Source organism: Myiozetetes cayanensis, unplaced genomic scaffold, assembly GCF_022539395.1.
Source record: "Myiozetetes cayanensis isolate MyiCay16 unplaced genomic scaffold, myiCay2020 scf5-8, whole genome shotgun sequence".
Classification (NCBI taxonomy): Eukaryota; Metazoa; Chordata; class Aves; order Passeriformes; family Tyrannidae; genus Myiozetetes; species Myiozetetes cayanensis.
Genome location: NW_026087742.1, coordinates 61,664,189 through 61,684,697, shown reverse-complemented (window position 1 = coordinate 61,684,697; position 20,509 = coordinate 61,664,189). Strand labels below are relative to the sequence as shown.

Below are 20,509 nucleotides of genomic sequence, written 5' to 3'. Positions count from 1 at the left end.
GTCAGCACTTAGTATAGTATCACGGTGATACTGGGATAATGTTTTGGCAGAAGAACAGCATTTCCCTTGTGTTTGATTAACTGTCTGCTATAAAAAAAACATGGAAAATAATTTTCTATCAGTTCTGTGTAAGTCTGTGATGGAGCATCTACATATTACATACAGGATGACAAAGAAGGTGTGATACATAAAAAGTTACATGAACATCACATCATTCTCTTTACCTTCAATCTTCTCATCCCACCATCGCTCAGAGATTCACTACCACATTCATGAAAAGGAAAATATCTGGAGTATAGAGGCCAACTATGTACAACTGTGTGTACACAGAAATGGGTTTTCTTTAGAACATCTGTTCAGTAACATCCTCAAGGATTACCCTAATTGCTTCACTGAATCTGTCTTAATGAACTTTTAAGATAAATTGATTATCTAATTTATCTTAGGATTCATTATTTCCGTCAACTCATCCTAAGAATTACTGACTACTTTGTGGAACCTCACAGTATTTGCAGCCTGACTGCACTGCATTTTTCTTTTAGTTTCTCTGTGCTATTAATGAAGTAACAATCAACAAATTATTCCAAAGGCATTTATTTCTTTCTTGCATATGATTTAATAATAAAATCTTACAAAAAATGGAACCACATTTTACTGAAATACATCATGTTGTTCATATATCAAGCATTTTTCAATGTAAGCTAGAAAAATAGAAATTTCATCTTGGACCCATTTAATATTCTTGCCATACTGCCTAGAAAATGATGTTAAAATAAATATTTTTTCCTTGAAAAGGGAAAGTGCATATTGCTTACCCAAACAAGCAAGTAACAAAAATAATTCAGTGCGAATTTCTAAAATAGGCATTCAGATTACCTTTCCTTTCATACATGATTTCTATATAGTTAAAAGTTCATGTTTTTCATGTCCTGAAATAGAGTTGATCAGCATCAGTTGAAAAGAAATTGGAATAAGGTATTGCCTCTGTCTTAGAATTTAGTTTTCAGCAATGTCATAATAAACTCTTCTTGGAGCTCTCTTTTACTTGAAGTTAGGTAGAACTTGCCAGAGTGGATGTAAAATATTTACTTCTTATCTAGAATGCTTTACAGAACATTTTGGTCACTTGCTGTAGGAGTCAGCGAATTCATAGTAGTACAGAGTCATTATCTTCAAAATCCTGTCAATTATTAATTTTAAGAAGTTTTCTAGTAATGACTTAGATATTAATGGAAGTTTTATAAACAGGTGCTTAAGTTAAAAACATCAGACTGCATCTGACACAGATCACTTAAGGCTCTCATTAGCATCTATTTTCTGTATGTCTTATGTAGACCCAGGTTGACATTTTGGTTGACACTCAGTCCACAGAAAAGTGTCTCTTACATAAATAAAAAAAGTTAAAATTACATCTTCTTTTTACCTGAAGGATTACATAGGTTTTGGTTTAGTTCCCAATACAAAATGTACATGTTACTTTATACACATTTATAAGGTTTCAATCCTTAGAATAAAACAAGTAAAATAAAACATACAGCTTCTCCATCTGCCTTTCTGAACACACAGCCTATTTGAAGCTTTAGCACTTAAGAGTCAGACTGTCTTCACAACCTGAGCTAGGTGACACCTTCTTTGGATAAAATCATGTAAATCAAACTCAATGAAGTTATTTCAAAAAATGTAAATGTCCTAAAAAAATAGAGTTAACATTTTTTTTTTTTCATTTTGGGTAATTCTATATCTGAAAATTGGAATTCTAGTCCAAAAAGGCCACTTAGCTAAATTTAGATAGATTCTGACAAAGAAAAAGGAAACTGCAAACAACATATTTTGCTACACAGCTTCTAAAACTTGTGATTATGTCCACTAAAATAATATATTCTATTAAAAACGAGTTAAAAAAAAACAAGGAAAATTCATAAAAAATCAAGTATTTAAGAGTTGCTCAAGGATGCTGTTGGTCTGACCTTGCAAAATACTTAGGCAGGTGCTTAATTTTAAGCATATGAGTCATTGTGCCAAGAGAGATTTTACGGTGAACACTAATGCACAAAAATTAGACTGGCTCTTCCACTTCAAGATAAGGATGTATGTAAGTGCTTTTCTGGATATGGATCAGGATGCTCAGCACCTAACAAGACTTTAGGCGCTGATCCAGCAAAGCACTTATCCATACGAGCAACACTGCTGACTTTAGGATCACTGCTCATGTGCTTAACATTAGGCATGCTCGTAAGTGCTTTCCTGGAAGGGCCCGATAGACCAATAGTGTCTAAGCTATAAAATTTGAAGCAGTCTATGTTTAACACATCGCATATTTAACAATGTTAATCTGCTGAGATTTGCTTTTTCTTGGAAGAGGGTATGTCTAATTCTGAGCATTTATTTTCAGAAAGTGCGTAAAAAACCCCTTTAAAAGCAGCTTTGAGATTATGGCAATTTAAAACAATATTAGCGAGTCTCCTTATGCTCCTTTCATTTCTTCTTTGTGTGTCTTTTTGCAGGCATCTACAAAGGAAAGAGAAAAGCCTAGTCACAAACATTACACTATTCAAATAAGCATCCACCTGAAAACAAGCATTACTGAATTCTTATACATTTCAGATTTGAAAGCAAATTCTGCTGACTATGTCCCATTTTCCACTGAAAATACTGAAATCACCAATTGCCACTTCTACAAATGGAACTAAGTTTATTACTTAAGACTGAAAATGATGTACAGTTTGACCCTTACATATCCCTAAGTCAGTGCTTGTATTTCCTTATGAAGTTTTCCATGCCCACTGATGTCAATCCATTTGCTATGTGAAATCTAAAAAAGGGAAAATATAAGAGCTGCTTAATCCCCAAAAAACAACTCCTCAGATATTTACATGAACATGTAGAGATGTCATGTTAACGCAGAAAAAGAAACAAAGTAAGACCATGTTTCTGTAATGGTGCTGGCACAGTGTTTCATACTATGTTAACCAAGAAGAAACAGCAAAGCAGCACTTTATAATGACCTACTGCTACTGCTGGCCAGGTAGAGTAACTATATTTAAATCCTCATTGTGGTAGGAAATATTGTTTTATGTACTTGGCACCATATACTCTTCATAACTTCTTACAGCTACATGTTGAGGAAGTTTCAAAGTTACTAAATGTATTTCATGCTTTCCTAAAGGGAAAAGTTTTTGTTTTCACGTGAAAGCTCTAACGGCTTTTGGAAATGGCTTATTTTTTTTGTCATGCACAAATTCCCGTTCAACCAAAAGCAAGGTCACTAATAAAATCACTATTGTTGTAAGTTACAGCATAGCTGACAGCTAAAGTCGAGATGTGACACACTAAAGCACAATGAGTCTATGCACAGAGGAAGAACTCTAGACCTAGTCCTTGAGTGCAGCAGCAGATGTGAAAGTCATAGAGTAAGAAAAAATAAAAACTGGTTGTCCAGATCAGAAGTCAGCACAAAGGCCTCTCATCTTTACCAGAGGTTTCCTCCTTCTGTCTCAAATTCTGACCAGAGAAACTGGGGTGTTTTCTTAGGAGGTGCTTGAACAGTTCAGTCAGTGCATTTCCAAAATTTATTTCACAAAACTTTGATGACTATTGAAAACCAAACCCCTAAAAACAGCAGATTTAAATATCCAGAAGAGTTTCTACCATATATATGTTCTACCTCATAGTTTCTGTTTCTAACTTAACTCTCTTCCATTCTTGGTTTTCCAAACACTTTCTCAGCATCTTCTACTGCTCAGAATTCGCTTTCCATTAATAGATACACAACTCCTTTCTTCTACCAAAACACTCCCTTACATGCTTAATGCATAAAATTTCTCCATTAACATGACAGTCTGTGCCTGTTCTTTTTCCTTTTTTTTTTTTTCCCTCATAGCGTTCATTATCTGGCATTTTTGAGTGATGTTGAGGGGTTTCCTTGACTGTCAAATAAGCTGCTGGGCTAGGCTGAAAGTTTTCCAAAATTTAACCCTTCCAGTTCATGGCCACAACTGGTCATTCTGGGCTTATTACACACTAGTTATTATCAGACATAATTTTCCAGATATTCTCCTCTATCCGGAAATTCTAACCATATTGACTTCCCGATATACAAACTATGTCCAAGACTTCAGAAAACCACCAGTTTGAAAGGCATACAAACCCCAACAACTAGAAAACACATAGCAAAGCTTCTCATTCATTTCTGGTTGGAAGACAATGCCACAGAGCTCTTTAACCTAACAGACACCACTGGAATCCAAGGGTTGTAAAAGGCAGCAAGTAAGTCTGAAGTGGAAAAATGGCATAAGTTACTCAAAGCAGAAACCCCTAGTTTCTCTGAAATTCATATTATCAAGGGATATGAGCAGATTCTACTGAGCTGAAGTAGCAAAGAATGACATATTTTAAGAGTGTCTTTCAAAAACATGCACTGTAGTTGATCCACAGTAATGAAACAACTGGTGGATGAAATGAAGTGCTATGCAGAACTGGTTAGATCTGTACAAATGATCCCAGGGACTCCATTTCTTTTTCAATTCTGTGAATCAGGAAAGCTGCAACATCAGCTATCCCTCTAAATACACAGGAATACTCTGTAATGAGGAAAGAACACAGAAGAGAGTGGGTAGGGCATTTTAAGTAACAGTCCAACCTTGTGCTAAACTTCATAAAACTAAACTTAATCTAAGACACTCACAATTTAAGCTTTTGAATCCCAGGCATCTTAAAAAAACTCCATCCATTTTTGCCTTTAAATCAGTATTTCCCTAATTATTTTCATAAGGACCTCTTGACCTTGGAACTAAACATAAAAATATCCCTATGTTACTATGTGCTAAGAGATTTATCATCTAAGCCAAAGAGATGCCATAACTCTTTAAAGATTAAAATTTACACAACAGGAAAATACCAAAACCCCTTAAGAAATGTCCTGAAACCTAATCTAACTCTTGAAACATACAGCAAATACAACAAGCACAAGTTTGTTACACAAAGCACTTTATTGCATTACATGTACATTGACATTTATTGCAATTCGTTTCTAGCATACTGAAAACATCCCAAATCCCAACACAGACAATATCTTTGCCTCGATAAATTGCCACCAATGACAATGCATCAGCATTACATCAGCACTTAGATTTGTGTCAAAAGAAAAATGTAATGATGCCATCCCCCTTTCATGTAATATCGGGTAAAAAACTTCAGAAAATCACAAAAAATAACGCTCCTTATGAATAAAAGAATGCATCAAAGGAGGGCACATTTTCAAGCCCAGCACGAAGTGTGATGGAGAAAACTCTCGGGTGGCCTTGACCTAGAAGAAGTATGCTACCATGGTAAGCTTTGCTTCTCAGCTCACCATGCTAAAGCATCTTCCTGACCCAGGCTGGAATATCTGCATGGTACTGCTTTGCCCCACTAAGGCACAAGAGCACCATATCATGCTACCTTTTCATCACATTTCAACATGTAACTAGACATACCCTGCACACGCTATACTAACAAAATACCCCAGGAGACATCTTTAACTTAACATAAAAACAACCACTGTATAAAACTCTTTCAAGAACAAGTCTTTATTTTGATGCTTTAGGTTTGGAGCTGAAGAAGGTAGAAATGGATTTCATTCCACTCTTATCAACTTTGGCCAGAGCCTTCTGTGCTGCAGACATCTTAGTATTTGCCTGTTAGTGAAATAATAAACAAAACCAGTTAAACAGAATCTCCACGGGGGGGAATATATGCTACAAACTCCTAAATACACAAGTCGAGCAAGAAGTTGAATCACTTTTTTTTGTATATAACAGTAAAGATAATGTTATGCAGGCTTTGAATTGCACAAGAAAAACCTTTAAAAACTAATTCGAGCTTATTCAAAATGAAAAATAGTTGTCATGAATTACTTAACCTCAGACAAAGACAGAAAAACAATTACAGGGACAAGGAGGTGAAACATCTTTCCTTTCTGCAGAATGAGGTATCCCAAATCAAACGTTTACTTTGGGATAATCCCTGAGTGTACATTAAGTGGAATAATGCATGCAATATAACAGATGCATACAGTACCCTCCAACTCAATCTCATGATTATGCTGTCAGCAGGCTGAATTACAGACTTGCATTACAGATGATGAATAATTCACACTGATTTACTATCAAAGACTCTAGACACAGTGAAATAAAGGGAAAAGAGATGCAAGAACTAGGAATGAAGAAAGTAACTAACATTTGCAAAGCCCTTTTGAGGCCATTGGGACAACTTCCCAGACTTCTACACCTAAAACACATTTTATGAGCCAAATTTTATAGAGCTGACCTCTTTTCTTTCTTTTATTTTAAAACATTATGTTTTAAATCTCTAGCTGCTTTCCCTGTTAAGAAAACTTTGCGCTGACCTTTCTTTATGATATTCCTCAGTCTGCAGGACTTCACAATTACAATACTTGGGATCAGCTAGATGGTTATGGATAGGATGGAGATACGCAGCAACAGTATGATTGCCTGTGTTACTCTACAAACAAAACCACTGCCAAAGTATTTAAAAAAGAGTAGTACACTGTACAGAGTCCAAGAGCTATCTTTTCTTTCCCAGATTCTCTCATCAATGTGCTTCATTATTTCAGGAGTAAATCATATTTAATGTTAAAATGAATTATCTTTCCTCAATTTATTTCTATCTTTACGATAAGTTTGAAAGCTATTGGTATATAATGGGGGAAGGGGGAAACATGAATATTTTTAACTATTTATCACGCTCATTTAGGGGGCAATCCTCTTACTTCAAAACTAGAATGTGCACTGAATAAAAAAATTTAGGGGATTTGGAGGGAGGAAGGAATGCATCTGTCACCAGCTGCTTCTCTTTGCAAAGGGATAATGAGTAGTCAGCATTAGTCTGAAGGTCACAAGACCAGCACAGTGGGCCTTTTTGGTTCCCAATGGATTGGAGGAAGATTCATTTTCTTTGAATGTTCAGAGAAATAAGCCAGTACAAGCCTCACAACTTTGGCACACAAAGACAGGATCTATTTCTTTTCACATCTCTGTTGCTCTCCTAGGAATAGTACAGTGGCAGGCACCGCTGGACTCAGATTTGAATTGGCCTCCAAACTTGCTTTGGAGCTGGCAATCAGTAAGTTCTGTGTTGATTTAACTTCATTAAGTTGACATAAGTAAGTGCACAAGTAATATTTCTACATAAAATAAAGCCTGTCTTAGCATCCCTTGGAACGTAAGTAAATGCTGCCATCTTTGTTTCTTTTTCAAGTAACTGAAATTTAACAGTTGCTATCACTAAGCCATAGGATTTCTCATCTAAAAATCTCAAAGAGCTTTGCAAACACTAGCTGAGCACCTTAACACACGGTTAAGTCTGCGAGGTTCACTGGTCAAATAGAGCCAAATTAAACCTGAATGCAAAGTTCAAGGAGATGTAAGTTACAGATATCAGATAATTTTGTAGTTGTTTTTCTGATGTGCTTTGGAGGAGAAAGTTAAGCACTCTGTGCTAATACTGGATATTAACCTATGCTTTAGTAAAACATGCATGAATGCAAGGCTTGCTTACCTTTTTGGTTTTCAGATTGTTGCTGTTAAGTTTAGTATAGTCTTCCTCTGGTTCCACAGGGACATCTGACAATTTCTTTTTCTGAAATGTTAGAGTGAGGAAGTTGCTCTGTCAACCACTTTTACGATGTACACATATGGAAGTTCAAAGCTTTGGCTTTATAATGTAACCACAGCACCAAAACAGGACTGGCAATCAACTGAAGAATCTGCAGCAAGAGTGGTAGATTCCTCTTTGCAATCATCTTCTTGTCAAGTGAATACATACCATCTCTCCAGCATTCAGAAGAGATCATTCAGTGCCATGGGAAGCATTTTCTTCCTAGCCTTCTGAGGAATGACTTTTAGAAATTAGCCATGATTGTGACTTTGATGTCAGTCTATTAAGAGAACTTTATGGAGCAGCTGTTGAAAGTTAGTGCCTAACAGTCAAGGAACCTAGACTCTGGTTCCCATGATTCCATGGAATTGTGCAGCAACTCCAGTGTTATTGATTGCCATCTGCCAACACAAGTGGATGATCATTTAGTCTGCTATCGGTTTGTTCACAGCCTTTAGAATTAATTAGTCTCTACAGTCTGGCAACAGTGAAGCACTGACACAGCACTGCTGACTGCTTCATCACTTGAATCCAACAGTATATTAAGAAGTTTGACTCTGCATGTGCTGTGTCCCTTCTAACTTCAGAAATAATGCAAGTGAACGTTTCTTGGTACTTCACATGATCAGGCTGTAAAAATGAATATTTCTTTCCATAAACTGTGAGCATGTGTTTAGTTTAAAGGTGAAAACTTTCTGGTATGTTTCCAAAAGGCAAAAAAAAGTACATGGTATTTTACAGCACTGTATTTTTATTATTATTATATATCTGATATTACTACCCTGTCCTTAATATCCTGTGAAATCTAGACTGTGGCCTTCCTAGTTTTTGTGCCAAAGAGAGTGATTTTGCAAGCAACTTGGATGGTACCATACACTTTAAGATCCTGTTTTATTCATTTTGTTTATGGTGCTTGTGATACCTCTCTCTCCCCCTCCCTCTCTCTCTTTGGCTCAGAAGCCAGGTCTGCAGCTTAGATTTCTCTGCTCTCAGAACCAGATCCAACTGCAGCCTTTTCTTTTGATTTCAATGGAATCTGGATCAGCCTCTCTAGGAGGCTGTTTACTGTGCTGTGATTACATTCTCAAATGACAACCTAATGAATAATCACTTTTCTCCTCTTTTTGGAATCTGATAAACAAGTTTTTAAAACTTACAACAAAAATGTTTGCATTTCAGCAAAACATTTGATGTTTAGTTGTAGCAAAGCCTACATGTTCTTTGTAAATGTCTCTCATCATCTGCCAATGGCCAGACTCCCTGCGCTGACAAAATGGACAGTGTGACAATTACAACACAAGATCAATGGCTTACAATTAATACAAAGAACATGCAATTTTGATTTAATCATTAAATCACAAAGTCCAGACTGTACCCAGCTTGTTCTTGCTTTTCAAAAGAGAGAATCTGTTGTTGCTTTTCTGCTAATCATGGTAAATCTCTCCTTCCTTCAGATTTTAACATGAATTCTAAGCATGCAATTACATTAGGAAAAAAGGAAATAAATGTTAGAACCTTCTTCTTTTGCAATAATCATATATTATGTCTGTCAATACACCTTGCCCTCACGAAGAGAAATGTCAAAGCAAGTGAATAAAAATGGTCTGATGTTTCAGTATACAAGCCTACCTTGCTCCTCTGAGACTGTAAAATAAAGTGTTTTAATCTCTGAAGATGCAAAGACTTAAACACAGAAACATCATACACACCCTGGTCAGTGCTCTGGAAGTTAATCAGATCCTCAACAAGATTTCATTGCCCAACAACTGAACAGTTGTAATCCTCATTTCCTCTGTAACCAAAGGGCTGAAATAAAACTATTTTTAAAAATAGATTCTCAGAACTATCCCAATGGTATAAAAGCTATTCGTACATAATATGGAATGTACATCACATGAAGTTTAATACAGTTGTTGTAACATAGTTATATAGCTAATGAATATCAGTTGGCTCCTGATGTGTGCGTAATATTTCTTACAATGCATAAAGATAATTCTTAACTGAATCAAAGGGCCAAGTAACTGTGCAGCCAGAACAACTGTCCAGCCAAATGGAAATAACATATCTACAGATATACATTGGAGAACAAATGCTATTAATAACAGTAGGGCTCTATTATTCCTGTATGTGCTAGCTGACATGCTGCTTAACAGAACAGTCACTGAATCAGCCAGGAATGAGGTTATTTTAGATTTTGTTTTGGTAAGCAGCAGGGACATTGCAGAAAGGGGCAGTGCAGTAAGTAACCTAGTTTCAGTAGACATAAGGTGCCTCAGTTTAAAGTACTCATGGAAAGGATAATCTAAAGTGGGGTTCTTGGTTCTAGGAGGGCAAACTTTGCAAACCATATGCCTTACTTGCCTAAGGCAAAGCAAAGGGACTTGATGTGTGAGGAGGACACTAGGAATGTAAAAGAAAAAGAAGTGATTTTGGATCTTTTACTTCAAACAAGGTGAATAATCTTGAAGGAAAGAACTTCTCAGACTAAACAGTATGAACATGCTTCCTTGCTCGCACAGATGCATGTGTTCCACCAACCCTCTCCCAAAAAATCCAACATTCTACAATGAATGGGGGAAAAAAGACTGCTGAGAAAAGAGAAGGGAAGGGGAGAGGAGGAGAGGGGAAGGGAAAAAAGAAAGAAGAGAAGAGAAGAGAAGAGAAGAGAAGAGAAAAGAGAAGAGAAGAGAAGAGAAGAGAAGAGAAGAGAAGAGAAGAGAAGAGAAGAGAAGAGAAGAGAAGAGAAGAGAAGAGAAGAGAAGAGAAGAGAAGAGAAGAGAAGAGAAGAGAAGAGAAGAGAAGAGAAGAGAAGAGAGAAGAGAGAAGAGAAGAGAAGAGAAGAGAAGAGAAGAGAAGAGAAAAGAAAAGAAAAGAAAAGAAAAGAAAAGAAAAGAAAAGAAAAGAAAAGAAAAGAAAAGAAAAGAAAAGAAAAGAAAAGAAAAGAAAAGAAAAGAAAAGAAAAGAAAAGAAAAGAAAAGAAAAGAAAAGAAAAGAAAAGAAAAGAAAAGAGAAAAGCACAGTTAAAAAAGAGTTGGTTTAGGGGTCAGGTAATACTGGGATTAAGTGAGAGCAGCCAAAAAGTCAAGCTGAGTTAGACCTTGGAAAGGAAATTAAAACAAACAGTACAAGGTTGTTTAGCCACAGAGGCATAAGGGGAATTAAAAGAGAAGAAGTGAAGCTGCTATGCTGTAAGAATTGGATAGATATTAAAGTTAATCTATGAGTGGACCCAAAATGGAAGAAATCCTTTGACTCAGTAAATCATTTTCAATAAAGATTAGGAGGTTAAACACAGGGGCAGAAAAAAGAATAGAAATCACTGTATTCAAGACAGAAGTAAAACTAAGTATGCTGACCCTGTTGGGAGACTACCTTAGAAATCACAAGACCAGGCAAAACCTGGCAAATGTTCTATCAGGTAGGGACCATACTGTTGCAGAATAGCCAAAGACCCATCTATATGTAAGAAGAGGGAAAATGTGAGAGTAGGCCTCAGGAGAACAGAGGGAGGAAGAAGAAAGAATAACTAAAGATAGAGAGTAAATGAACCACAGAATCATAGAATGGTTTGGGTTGGAAGGGACCTTAAAGATCATCTAGTTCCAACCTCCTCTGATGTAGGCAGGGACACTTTTGACCAGACAAGGTTACTCAGAGCCTGATCCAGCCTGGCCTTGAACACTGCCAGGAATGGGGAATTCACAATCCCTCTGTGCAACCTGTTCCAGTGCCTCACCACTCTCACAGTAAAGAATTTTTTCCTAATATCTAATTTAAACCTACCCTATTTCAGCTTGGGGCCATTCCTCCTTGTGCTATCATTACATGCCCTTGTGAAAAGTCCCTCTCCAGCTCTCCTGTAGCCATCTTTAGGTAGTGAAAGGTCTCCCCGGAGCCTTCTCTTCTCCAGGCTGAACAACCACAGCTCTCTCAGCCTATCTTAGCCTGAAAACTAAACATAGGTAATGCCTACTGACTTATCTTTATTTTCTCAAATATAACACACTTTCTGGTGACAAGAGGACTTGACATGGTGCCACTTAAGCAAATGAAATTATAGAAAATAAATACTGCATAAGAATGTTGAGGTAGGTAAGAAAGTGGGTAAAAAGGAAATAAAGGCAAATAATGCAGAAAGGGATGTCACTGGATCAGATGGAGATTACTAGTGGACTGCCATGAACAGTATCTATTCAAAATGTTCATTAATTGGTAATTAAAGATAACAGAATGCTAACATTTGCTGAATGTACACCACTGAGTAGCATTATGAATACCTAAAGAGCTTTTAACACTGAAGGAAAAGCCAGGGAACCTTCAATACTGGAAACATTAAAAACAGACTAAAAGTACAGAAGAAGTAAAATGACATGTACACAGCAGCTAATTGCATGAATTTCTTGTAAATCTGAACGCTCATCAAGTAAAAACTGCAGTGGAATAAAAAACAACTGTCTTAACTGTTCACAGCATGACTGAGAGCTATCTGGCACATAACACATCAACAGAGGCAAACAGGATTCTAATCTGTAATGGGACAATGTACTTCTAGTTAAGACAAGAAGGGAAGAATGCCATCATACTGTATGGAGGTTTTATCACAAATAATTATGTATTATTCTGGTCACCTGCTTTGAAACAATTAAATTAATCTTGGAATAGGTGTAAAGAAATGTTTCTGCAACGATGAGGGAATGGAGAACCCATCTTACACAACCAAGCTGGCTTCACCAAATGAAAACACAAAGGATATATGTTTTCCCTTTACACATTGAGAGAACTAATGTTAGGGAGGGAAAAGATTAAAAAAAAAGATTAAATTTCAATTTAAAAAAAAAAACAATGATAAAGTTAGCACAAAAGCATAGGGGAATAAATTGGTCATAAATAAATTCAAGGTGGAATTTACAGGAAGGTTTCTGAGCATCAGAGGAATGAGGTTATAGAACAGTTTTCCAAGAGAAGTAATGGAAATAAAAAATCCTAGTGAGACTTACGGTGAAGAATGGTCAGTGTATGAGAGATTATCCAATATGGTTGTCTGGGAATCCATGACCCAGGAGGTCCCTTTCAGGGTCCTCATAAATTATATATGAAAGAAAACCTATGAGGTCATATTGTCCCTTCAACCTCAATAAAACTATAATCAGCAAAACACATATGAAAAGACTGCTGACCAAAACCAGAAAATATGTCTCTCTCTTTCCCTCCCCTTTTTTAAACAGGAAAACTAAGCAAATTATTCCTTATAAAAAAATATGAGTTACCTGGTAAATTTTTTGTGTTGTTTTAGACTGGTTTTCACAAGGCCAACTTATTTATTGTACTGTACCCAGTGTTTGGCCTGGTCTAGTTTTAACAATAATTCAGAGAAATTACCTTACAACACAATGTATCTATCAACATCTTAATGTTCTCCTACCTTCAGTGGTGGCTCTGGTGCTGGGCTTCTGAGTTCTGGGAGCCTGCAGAACAAAAGATTTTAAGTTAATTCTTTATAAATTAAGACAGATGTATTGCATAATCTGAAGTCTATAATTCCTTCCTCACAAAGGCTACCTTGGCTATCAGCTGCTAACACGTGGCAAGCCCTTGCAAAAAAGCAGCTCATGGACTCTGTTTCTGACATATGCCACTGTTCAGATGTGGGGCTTCAAGCTGCAAACCGCACACTTTTCCATGGGCCACCATAATAGAACTAAACTGAGGAGTAGGTGCAGGGTCCCAGTGATGCTCCAAGCAAAGGCTCCTTACGGCAGGGAACACCAGGATGAGGATGCTGGCTCACCTTTCAGATTTAAATATAAATTAACACAGGTTAGATATGTGAAGTCAAACCCCAGCAGCATGGAATGAATAGGGAAAAGGAAAGAGAACTGGACATAAGGACTCTACTCCTGGTTCTGTGCTCGTGCTTTACCATTGTGGACAAACTGCTGTAACTCTTTCGATTTGCTTCCTGCTTGCTTTAGAATAGGATACATTACTCAGGGTTTCATGATGCAACTATGATAACAGACATATCCAACTTAAATATTACATCTCTCTCCCAGCCCATGGTCCTTAACATCATAGGAAAAACAGAAAGGCACAATCCACATTTGAAAAATCACATTCAAAGTGTGGCAATAAAATCTCATTGTGTCATTCACTGAAACCTTGATGAACAAATCTCAGTATTCACCAGAAATCACCTAAAGGACATTAGCACATGCCATATAAAACTGTCAGCTAGCTGGAACAATACTTACCCTAAGTATTTTAACAATTCCTTACTCAGATCTTCAGGAATATATTCTGATATTAACCCATGGGCATACCGTACATAGTCTTCAGGAACAGGGCAGGGAGAATAGAAAGGAGAAGAAAAAGAACATTCATGTTAGATAGTCAGGTTGCTTTAGCCTTGTTGCATGTGCTACCACGAAGCATAAGGTTGAATTATTAGTAAGAGGCTTCTAATGGATACACTGTGATGCTTCTCTGTGTTGAGAAGTTTATGTTACATGACACTTGCAGGTTTATTTAAAAAGTAAAGACTTACTACACTCACTTTGTCAGCACATGTTATTAATATCTGCTGTATGTACTTCACAAAAGCCGTTCAATTTCTGAGAATACTAGATAGCCTGTATTCGAAGAAATTAAATTTTAAAAACCTGCAAAAGTAAAAAGCTGACTCAACAGAACATGCAATCATTAATTTTAAAGCATCTGGATCTTACAATTATTTGGCAAGGGCTTCAGTACTAAAGAACATTTTCTGGCTTCAACTGAAAACAATTAGATGAGACAATGAGTCTATTTCAAAGTCTTGTACTTAATTTTCAGTACTTTATAGAAAATGCCAAGGCCTATCTAAACATCACTGGCAAGACAGGATAATTATCCGTGGAAATATGAACTACTAGAAGCTGTTTTCAGCACAGGGCACTCCTGCTATAAATGTTTTTCTGAGAGACTGGGAAAAAAAGTGACCCTTTTATAACATGAAGTCCTAAACCAGATCTTTTCCGGTCACGTTCTACACAAGCACTTACTGATCATGGGCTGGATTTTTTAAACTTGCTGTTGTTGAGGCTGCTAGGGAGTAACTGCACCCATACACAGAAAGCATTTGCCAGACAGACATTAAGTTAAAATCTCGCCTCTCAATTCCAACTACAACAGGCCAGCTTTATCTGCTCATATACTTACACACTTAAAGAGCTCAGAGTGGCAAAGAACTATTTCTTTAGTGCCAGAGATAAGTTTCCCCCCTTTTTTTTTTTTTTTTAATCTAAAAAGCCCAAAGGAAACTGGCATTGAAACAGAAAGCATTAACAAACTGACACTAGCATACACATTTCAACCATATTGACAATAAATTTCTAGTATTGCCTATCTGCACTTCTTCTTCCTCCACTGCCTAAATTCATCAAGGATTTGTCACTTTCTAAGCCCACTTTAGGGTCAGGAGAGAACAAGAAATAATTCCAACCCAAGATAATTTCATCTCAGCACTTAATATGTCCAACTTGCTCCTTAAAACTATTCCTATCATTTCACTCTTTGCATTATGACACTGAATGGTGAGTCCAAGTCAACTGCCATTATTTTGTACAAAATACAAAATCCTCTTTGCATTTCTGCTTTGAAGCAGACTTCTCCGAGTTCCTTTACCAATTTCAAAATACCACTGTTTCTCTTCTAGGGAGTCTACACTCTCACCCTTGTCTAGCTTTCTTATTAACCTTCTGTCAAACATCAGGAATACCTGCACACCACCCTTCTTGTCTTCTAAATGAAATATTCAGGTCTCATATGTTAAACCTCTTCTATTTCCCTATTTGCACTCATTATATCCTCCCATACTTTTGCCCTACAACATCTGTAGATGCTAACTACATATACTATCTATTTATAAGGTACTGAAATTTCATAATACCCCTATGAAAGCAATTCCCTTCAGAAGTAAATTGCAATGTCACAGTAGTGAAAGGATTGGACAAGAAAATTTGTCTTACTAGAAATAAGTGTTGAGTAATGTCCATTTGACTTCCTGTCCTTCACCTTGCCACATACAGTGGTACTACCTCCAAAACTCACCTACTTTAAATCCCAGCACTCCTTATTTCAATGCTGCTCTCTTAAATATCAAAAAACAAGGCTTTTAAAAAGGCTGCTACATCCATGTCACTGTAAGTAAGGAGTAAGATGGAAAAACCACTGTAGATGAACTATTTAATTACAAATTTCTGAGAAAAAGTATTTAAGCATCATCAAGACGGTTACTGCCAGGACACTTTTCCCTTTCTTCAAAAAAATTGCGTTGGGGAAAAGGATGAAAAGTTACTGTAAAGTTAAAGTCACAAGTTTTGCAGCTTTGCCTCTTTTAAAAAACATATATTACAATTTCTGTTCTATAAAACTGTCTAGTTGCCTCTTAAATCTCTTTTATGTTGTTTCCTTTGATATCATTACTTGGTAGCTCATTTTCCACTTTGTCAGCAAGCTGCTTTGTTTCTCCTTAATTTTCAGCAGCATGAAGACTTCTGAATGTCTTTGTAATAAGAAACAATTTGCTTCTGTTCATCTTGCTCTAAACTTTTCTTAGAAATTTTCATTAGTATTCAAAAAATTTATTTTGAGTCCGTTTTCAGGTTTCTCTCCAGAACTTCACATCCTGGTAACATTCAGGACATTGCCCTCCCCAGAAAAAAGGTGACTAAAAGCAAACAGGATCACACCAGACTTTTTGGTAACTGGACTGTCAATCTCAGAGCAATTTAATACACATATTATTAAAGCTATGCCCTTAATAATTACATATTTGTGCATTCTATATATTTGTCACAAAAAGTAATGTTTGGACCAGGAGCTTTTTCTCTGTGACTATGGCTTTCCAAGATCCCTTCCCCTTTTTGAAGAATTCTATGAATGCTAACAGGCCAATATTCTATGCATCCTAATAAAAACAGAATTAAAAAGAAGCATGTTCTAATACAGAGACACTTACTGGGTAGATACTCATACATATTATAAATATGTGTCCTATTGTCTAAGAAAGTCTCAGTTCAGCAAAGCACTTCAGTATATATTTCACTGAGAAAAATGTTTTGTTTTTGAACTATGGAGAAATTAAGTGGACCCCAGCTGAGACCTACTGTTAATTACAATGTCATCTGATGAAGATACCAAAGAACTTGGAAAAGCCAAGGCAGACAGTCACAACATATATGGAATTTTCTCTACAAGGAATAAATGTACTGCAAAGGCCAATTTCAATATATTTTAGTTTCTAATCATGTGTTGTATCTCCACTTATGCAACTTCACAAAAATGGAATTCATTACAAGTTAGTTTTAGATTTAGTTTTCTTACCTTCTTTAGTATCTGTGATCTGTTTATTGCTGATAAATGTACTTGCAAGTACCCTTTCACCTACTGATATATTGTTGCTTTTAAGTGCTTTCACTGTTTGATTAACCTATAGAAAACCAAAGAAAGAAATGTCTGTATCAGAATTGTTATGCACATGTTAATGCAGTGACAAAGCTCTTGTAATTTTGTTTCAAGCACATAAAACACTCAAGTTATGGACTGTGGTGAAATTTAATATACATTTGTAACGACTAGCATATGAGTTCAAAAAAGCCCAAAGAAAATAGCATGTCTTTGAACATGTTGCCTTGGCAACACAGCACCAGTTTTGTAGCACCCTAAGATGAACTGAGCTACTCAGATACAACAGCCATGATTATACAGGTGAGAAATACACCTGCTCAGAGAACAGAGAATGCCTCAGCTCAGATGGATTGCAGAAGCAGTCCTGGTGGAAATTAAAGATTAAGGACTTTACAGGGCACTACTATATTGGATACAACAGAGAGATAACTGTCAGTAGAAGGTATTTTCAACAACACAAATGGGTACCTGTTGAAATGTAATCATTGTATATGTAATCATTGAAAAATAGGTATCCTCATGCCTTATCACTGCAGAAAATAGACCAGATTTTGTACTTGTATTGACTAATTTAAATGACAAGGTTTCCCTATATCACGTGATGCATACCATCTTTTCCTACAAAGTGGCATCATATTAGGGGCACGTGTGTGTGAATAAAATGAAATTCACCTTCTTTATACCAAAACACAGACCCCATAAAGCTTAGCTTGAACACTATTTTATTTTGACATCTCTTTAACAGCATGATTGGATCAGGATAACAACAACCAAACAAGGATTGTTCCGAACAACTCTGCCAAAACTTCGGGAAACACACTTGTAGCACAAAACCAAAGCATTTCAGTCCAGCTGCAAAGCGTGGTAGAATTCAAAAGCTGTAACATTCAAAGCTCTTCTCCAGCCCATCTACGTAGGGGATGAAGCAAAGGATGAAGCCCCTAACCTTATGCAAAGCCTACAGCAACAGCTGACAGCTTCTTCTGTCTCCCCACACTCCATGAATCCCTTTCATGGCCAGCCCCGTCAAAAAGAGAAATGTAACAAGCTTGTAATACCTCTAACACACGATTACATTCCCAAGTGTGACAATTTTACTGCAATGTCTGTCCTTCTTGGACAGGACACGTACCTTGAACTGAGGCACACCACATAGCTCAAATGCAGAAATGAACAAGCTAATAAATAAGCATGTGGATTTTAAACATAAAGCAGAAGAGAAACACAATACCTTTTTCTTTAACCACTTCAGTGTCTTCTCTTGGCTGTATTTATGGAATTTCTGACTGCCAATCTCTGAGAAAAAACAAGTAAGGGGAAGAAAGTCATGTCTGGTTTGGATTGCATTTTCAATACATTTAAAATCTCCTAAGTTGTAGATACAGCATGAAAGTTAATTTGCGTCTTGGACATGTTTAATATCAGGGTAGTAAGTTTTAAAAATACTGGAAACACAGAAAAATAAACAGAATAAGCTGATATATATCAGTCTGAACAATTTGAAATTTTTTTAATTAGGACCTAATCCAGAAAAACGCATATTTTATTTATTTATGTGTAATCTTGGGCTGCCTGAATTCACTGAGACTCTCCTCAAGCCCTTGTAGTTTGCCAAACCTTCACTGCCCTATGTCACCAGCTTGGTCATTTTAACTACATAGTTCACAACACAAAATGTTGGTTTCCGACTGCGTTTTATTAAAAAAACCAAAACACAAACCAAACCAAAACCAAAACATATTATCTTAAATCTTTAGTTATCGAATTCCAGCACCTAGTAAGAGGTTGGGACAGTGAGCTTATTACTGAAGACAAACCATTCACCCCTTCAATAAACACTTTTGCTTTCAGTTCTGCCCTCTCATGTCACAGAGTTACTGAAACAGGAGTTTTACTTCTATACCCCCTTTTACATAATTCAATATAACGTCAAAAGAAAATACAGGATTCAAAATAGTGAAACACACTCCTTGTGGGAGACAGTATGTGATTCACTCATGATTTATGGAGCAACACAAATTAACTCAGTGATATAAGACTTTCAGAAAGTGCTTCCCCTGTGATAACTAGGGTATAATGAACACTTGCTATTCACATGTGATCAGTTATCTGGAGACATGTGAGTTCACAATTCTGAGGCAAAACAGAGAGAAAATTACAAAGGCTCATGAAAATTTCAGCATAGAAAAATCAGTATTAATTCACAGAAAGCTACATTTGGGAAATGGAATGAGATGCCTAATAAGATTACAAAGGAGATTGTGGAGCCCACTGTATTTCAGTCTTTTTCCTTAACAGCTATTTCAGTAAGTTTTGATCTACTGTATACCATTCCCATAAATACCTACACCTGTTTCATGCCATTTACTGATACAGTGTCATATTCCAACACTCCGTTCATGAATTTCATTCTCCCCTTGCAAACAACAACATATTATTTATGATTCCTTCAGTATTTCCTTCTTTGGGGTTTATCTTGGCTCTTTCAAATTGCATACAAATAGTGAACTATTGTGTGCTCTTTCTGTACGCATGGTAGGGGGTATGGAGAGGTTGAGGAAAGCCGTTTACAAGACAAAGCTTAAATCTGTCTCAACAATTGCAGAATAGCAAAATCCAAAAATTCTTCAGACCAAAACTGAAAAAACCCACTAATATACACTTTGCTTCATGATAAGTTGCAGGTAAAGTAATTAGCTGTGACATCGCTGGCTGCAGCCTTTAGGACTTAGAAGCTTTTAAATGGCTCTGAAGGACAAGAAGCAGAAAATGGAGAAACGCTCTGGATACCTGAACCAGTATCCAGCCTTTGCTTCTCAAAGGACTAACGTGGTTTGGGTTCAAGCACAGCGACTATGATTCGTGGATTCCTCTCATATCAAAGTTCGAGGAAGGGACATCCTCCGGGCACCATCCCCCAACCCATGCTGAAAAGTAATTCTAGTCTGGATTCCCAGGCAAACTCCCCCACAACAGCATGATTCAGAGTGACTCAGTTAGGGAAAGGAAATGCAGAACTGTGAAGCCATTTTCATTAAAACATGTGAAAAATAATTACACTGAACCCTTTAGAGATCACTTTGTTTGAAAATATTTTGTGTGCCTGACAGTTTTGACTATTAAACTCTAAAAACTGACAATATTTGAGACCTCTGAAGAATTAAGTGAGTTATGAAAGTCACAAACTGCTGACAAAAGGATTCAATATTGGAACGTGGATTTAACATGTGATGCACATTTGATATTGGTGAGAGTTAGCGACTCTGTTTGATAATATGAGTATATATTGGAAAGCCTTTTGTTCCCTAATGTGTCTGGTGCCTATAAAACTGGTCTGAGACATCTGGAAAGATTAGGTCTGAGAAATACAGATGGAATATAAGTGGTTCTACAATTAAATAATATG

General features: G+C 36.6%; 1 protein-coding gene across 3 annotated transcripts in view; it reads right to left on the bottom strand.

Annotated features, from left to right (window-relative positions):
* Window positions 1-577: 577 nt before the first annotated feature.
* Window positions 578-20,509, bottom strand: part of RNASEH2B (ribonuclease H2 subunit B) — a 43,920-nt gene continuing 23,988 nt past the window's right edge. For 2 of the 3 annotated variants that reach the window (XM_050333437.1, XM_050333438.1), the window contains exons 6-11: window positions 18,335-18,399; window positions 17,020-17,125; window positions 13,908-13,986; window positions 13,079-13,121; window positions 7,558-7,638; window positions 4,970-5,675 (exon numbers count right to left, since the gene is read on the bottom strand). In XM_050333437.1, coding sequence (XP_050189394.1) covers window positions 5,568-5,675; window positions 7,558-7,638; window positions 13,079-13,121; window positions 13,908-13,986; window positions 17,020-17,125; window positions 18,335-18,399 — 482 coding nt within the window. In that variant the 3' untranslated portion in view covers window positions 4,970-5,567. Of the gene's footprint in view, window positions 2,509-4,969; window positions 5,676-7,557; window positions 7,639-13,078; window positions 13,122-13,907; window positions 13,987-17,019; window positions 17,126-18,334; window positions 18,400-20,509 lie in introns of those variants that run through there. The other variant, XM_050333439.1, reaches the window with a different exon arrangement.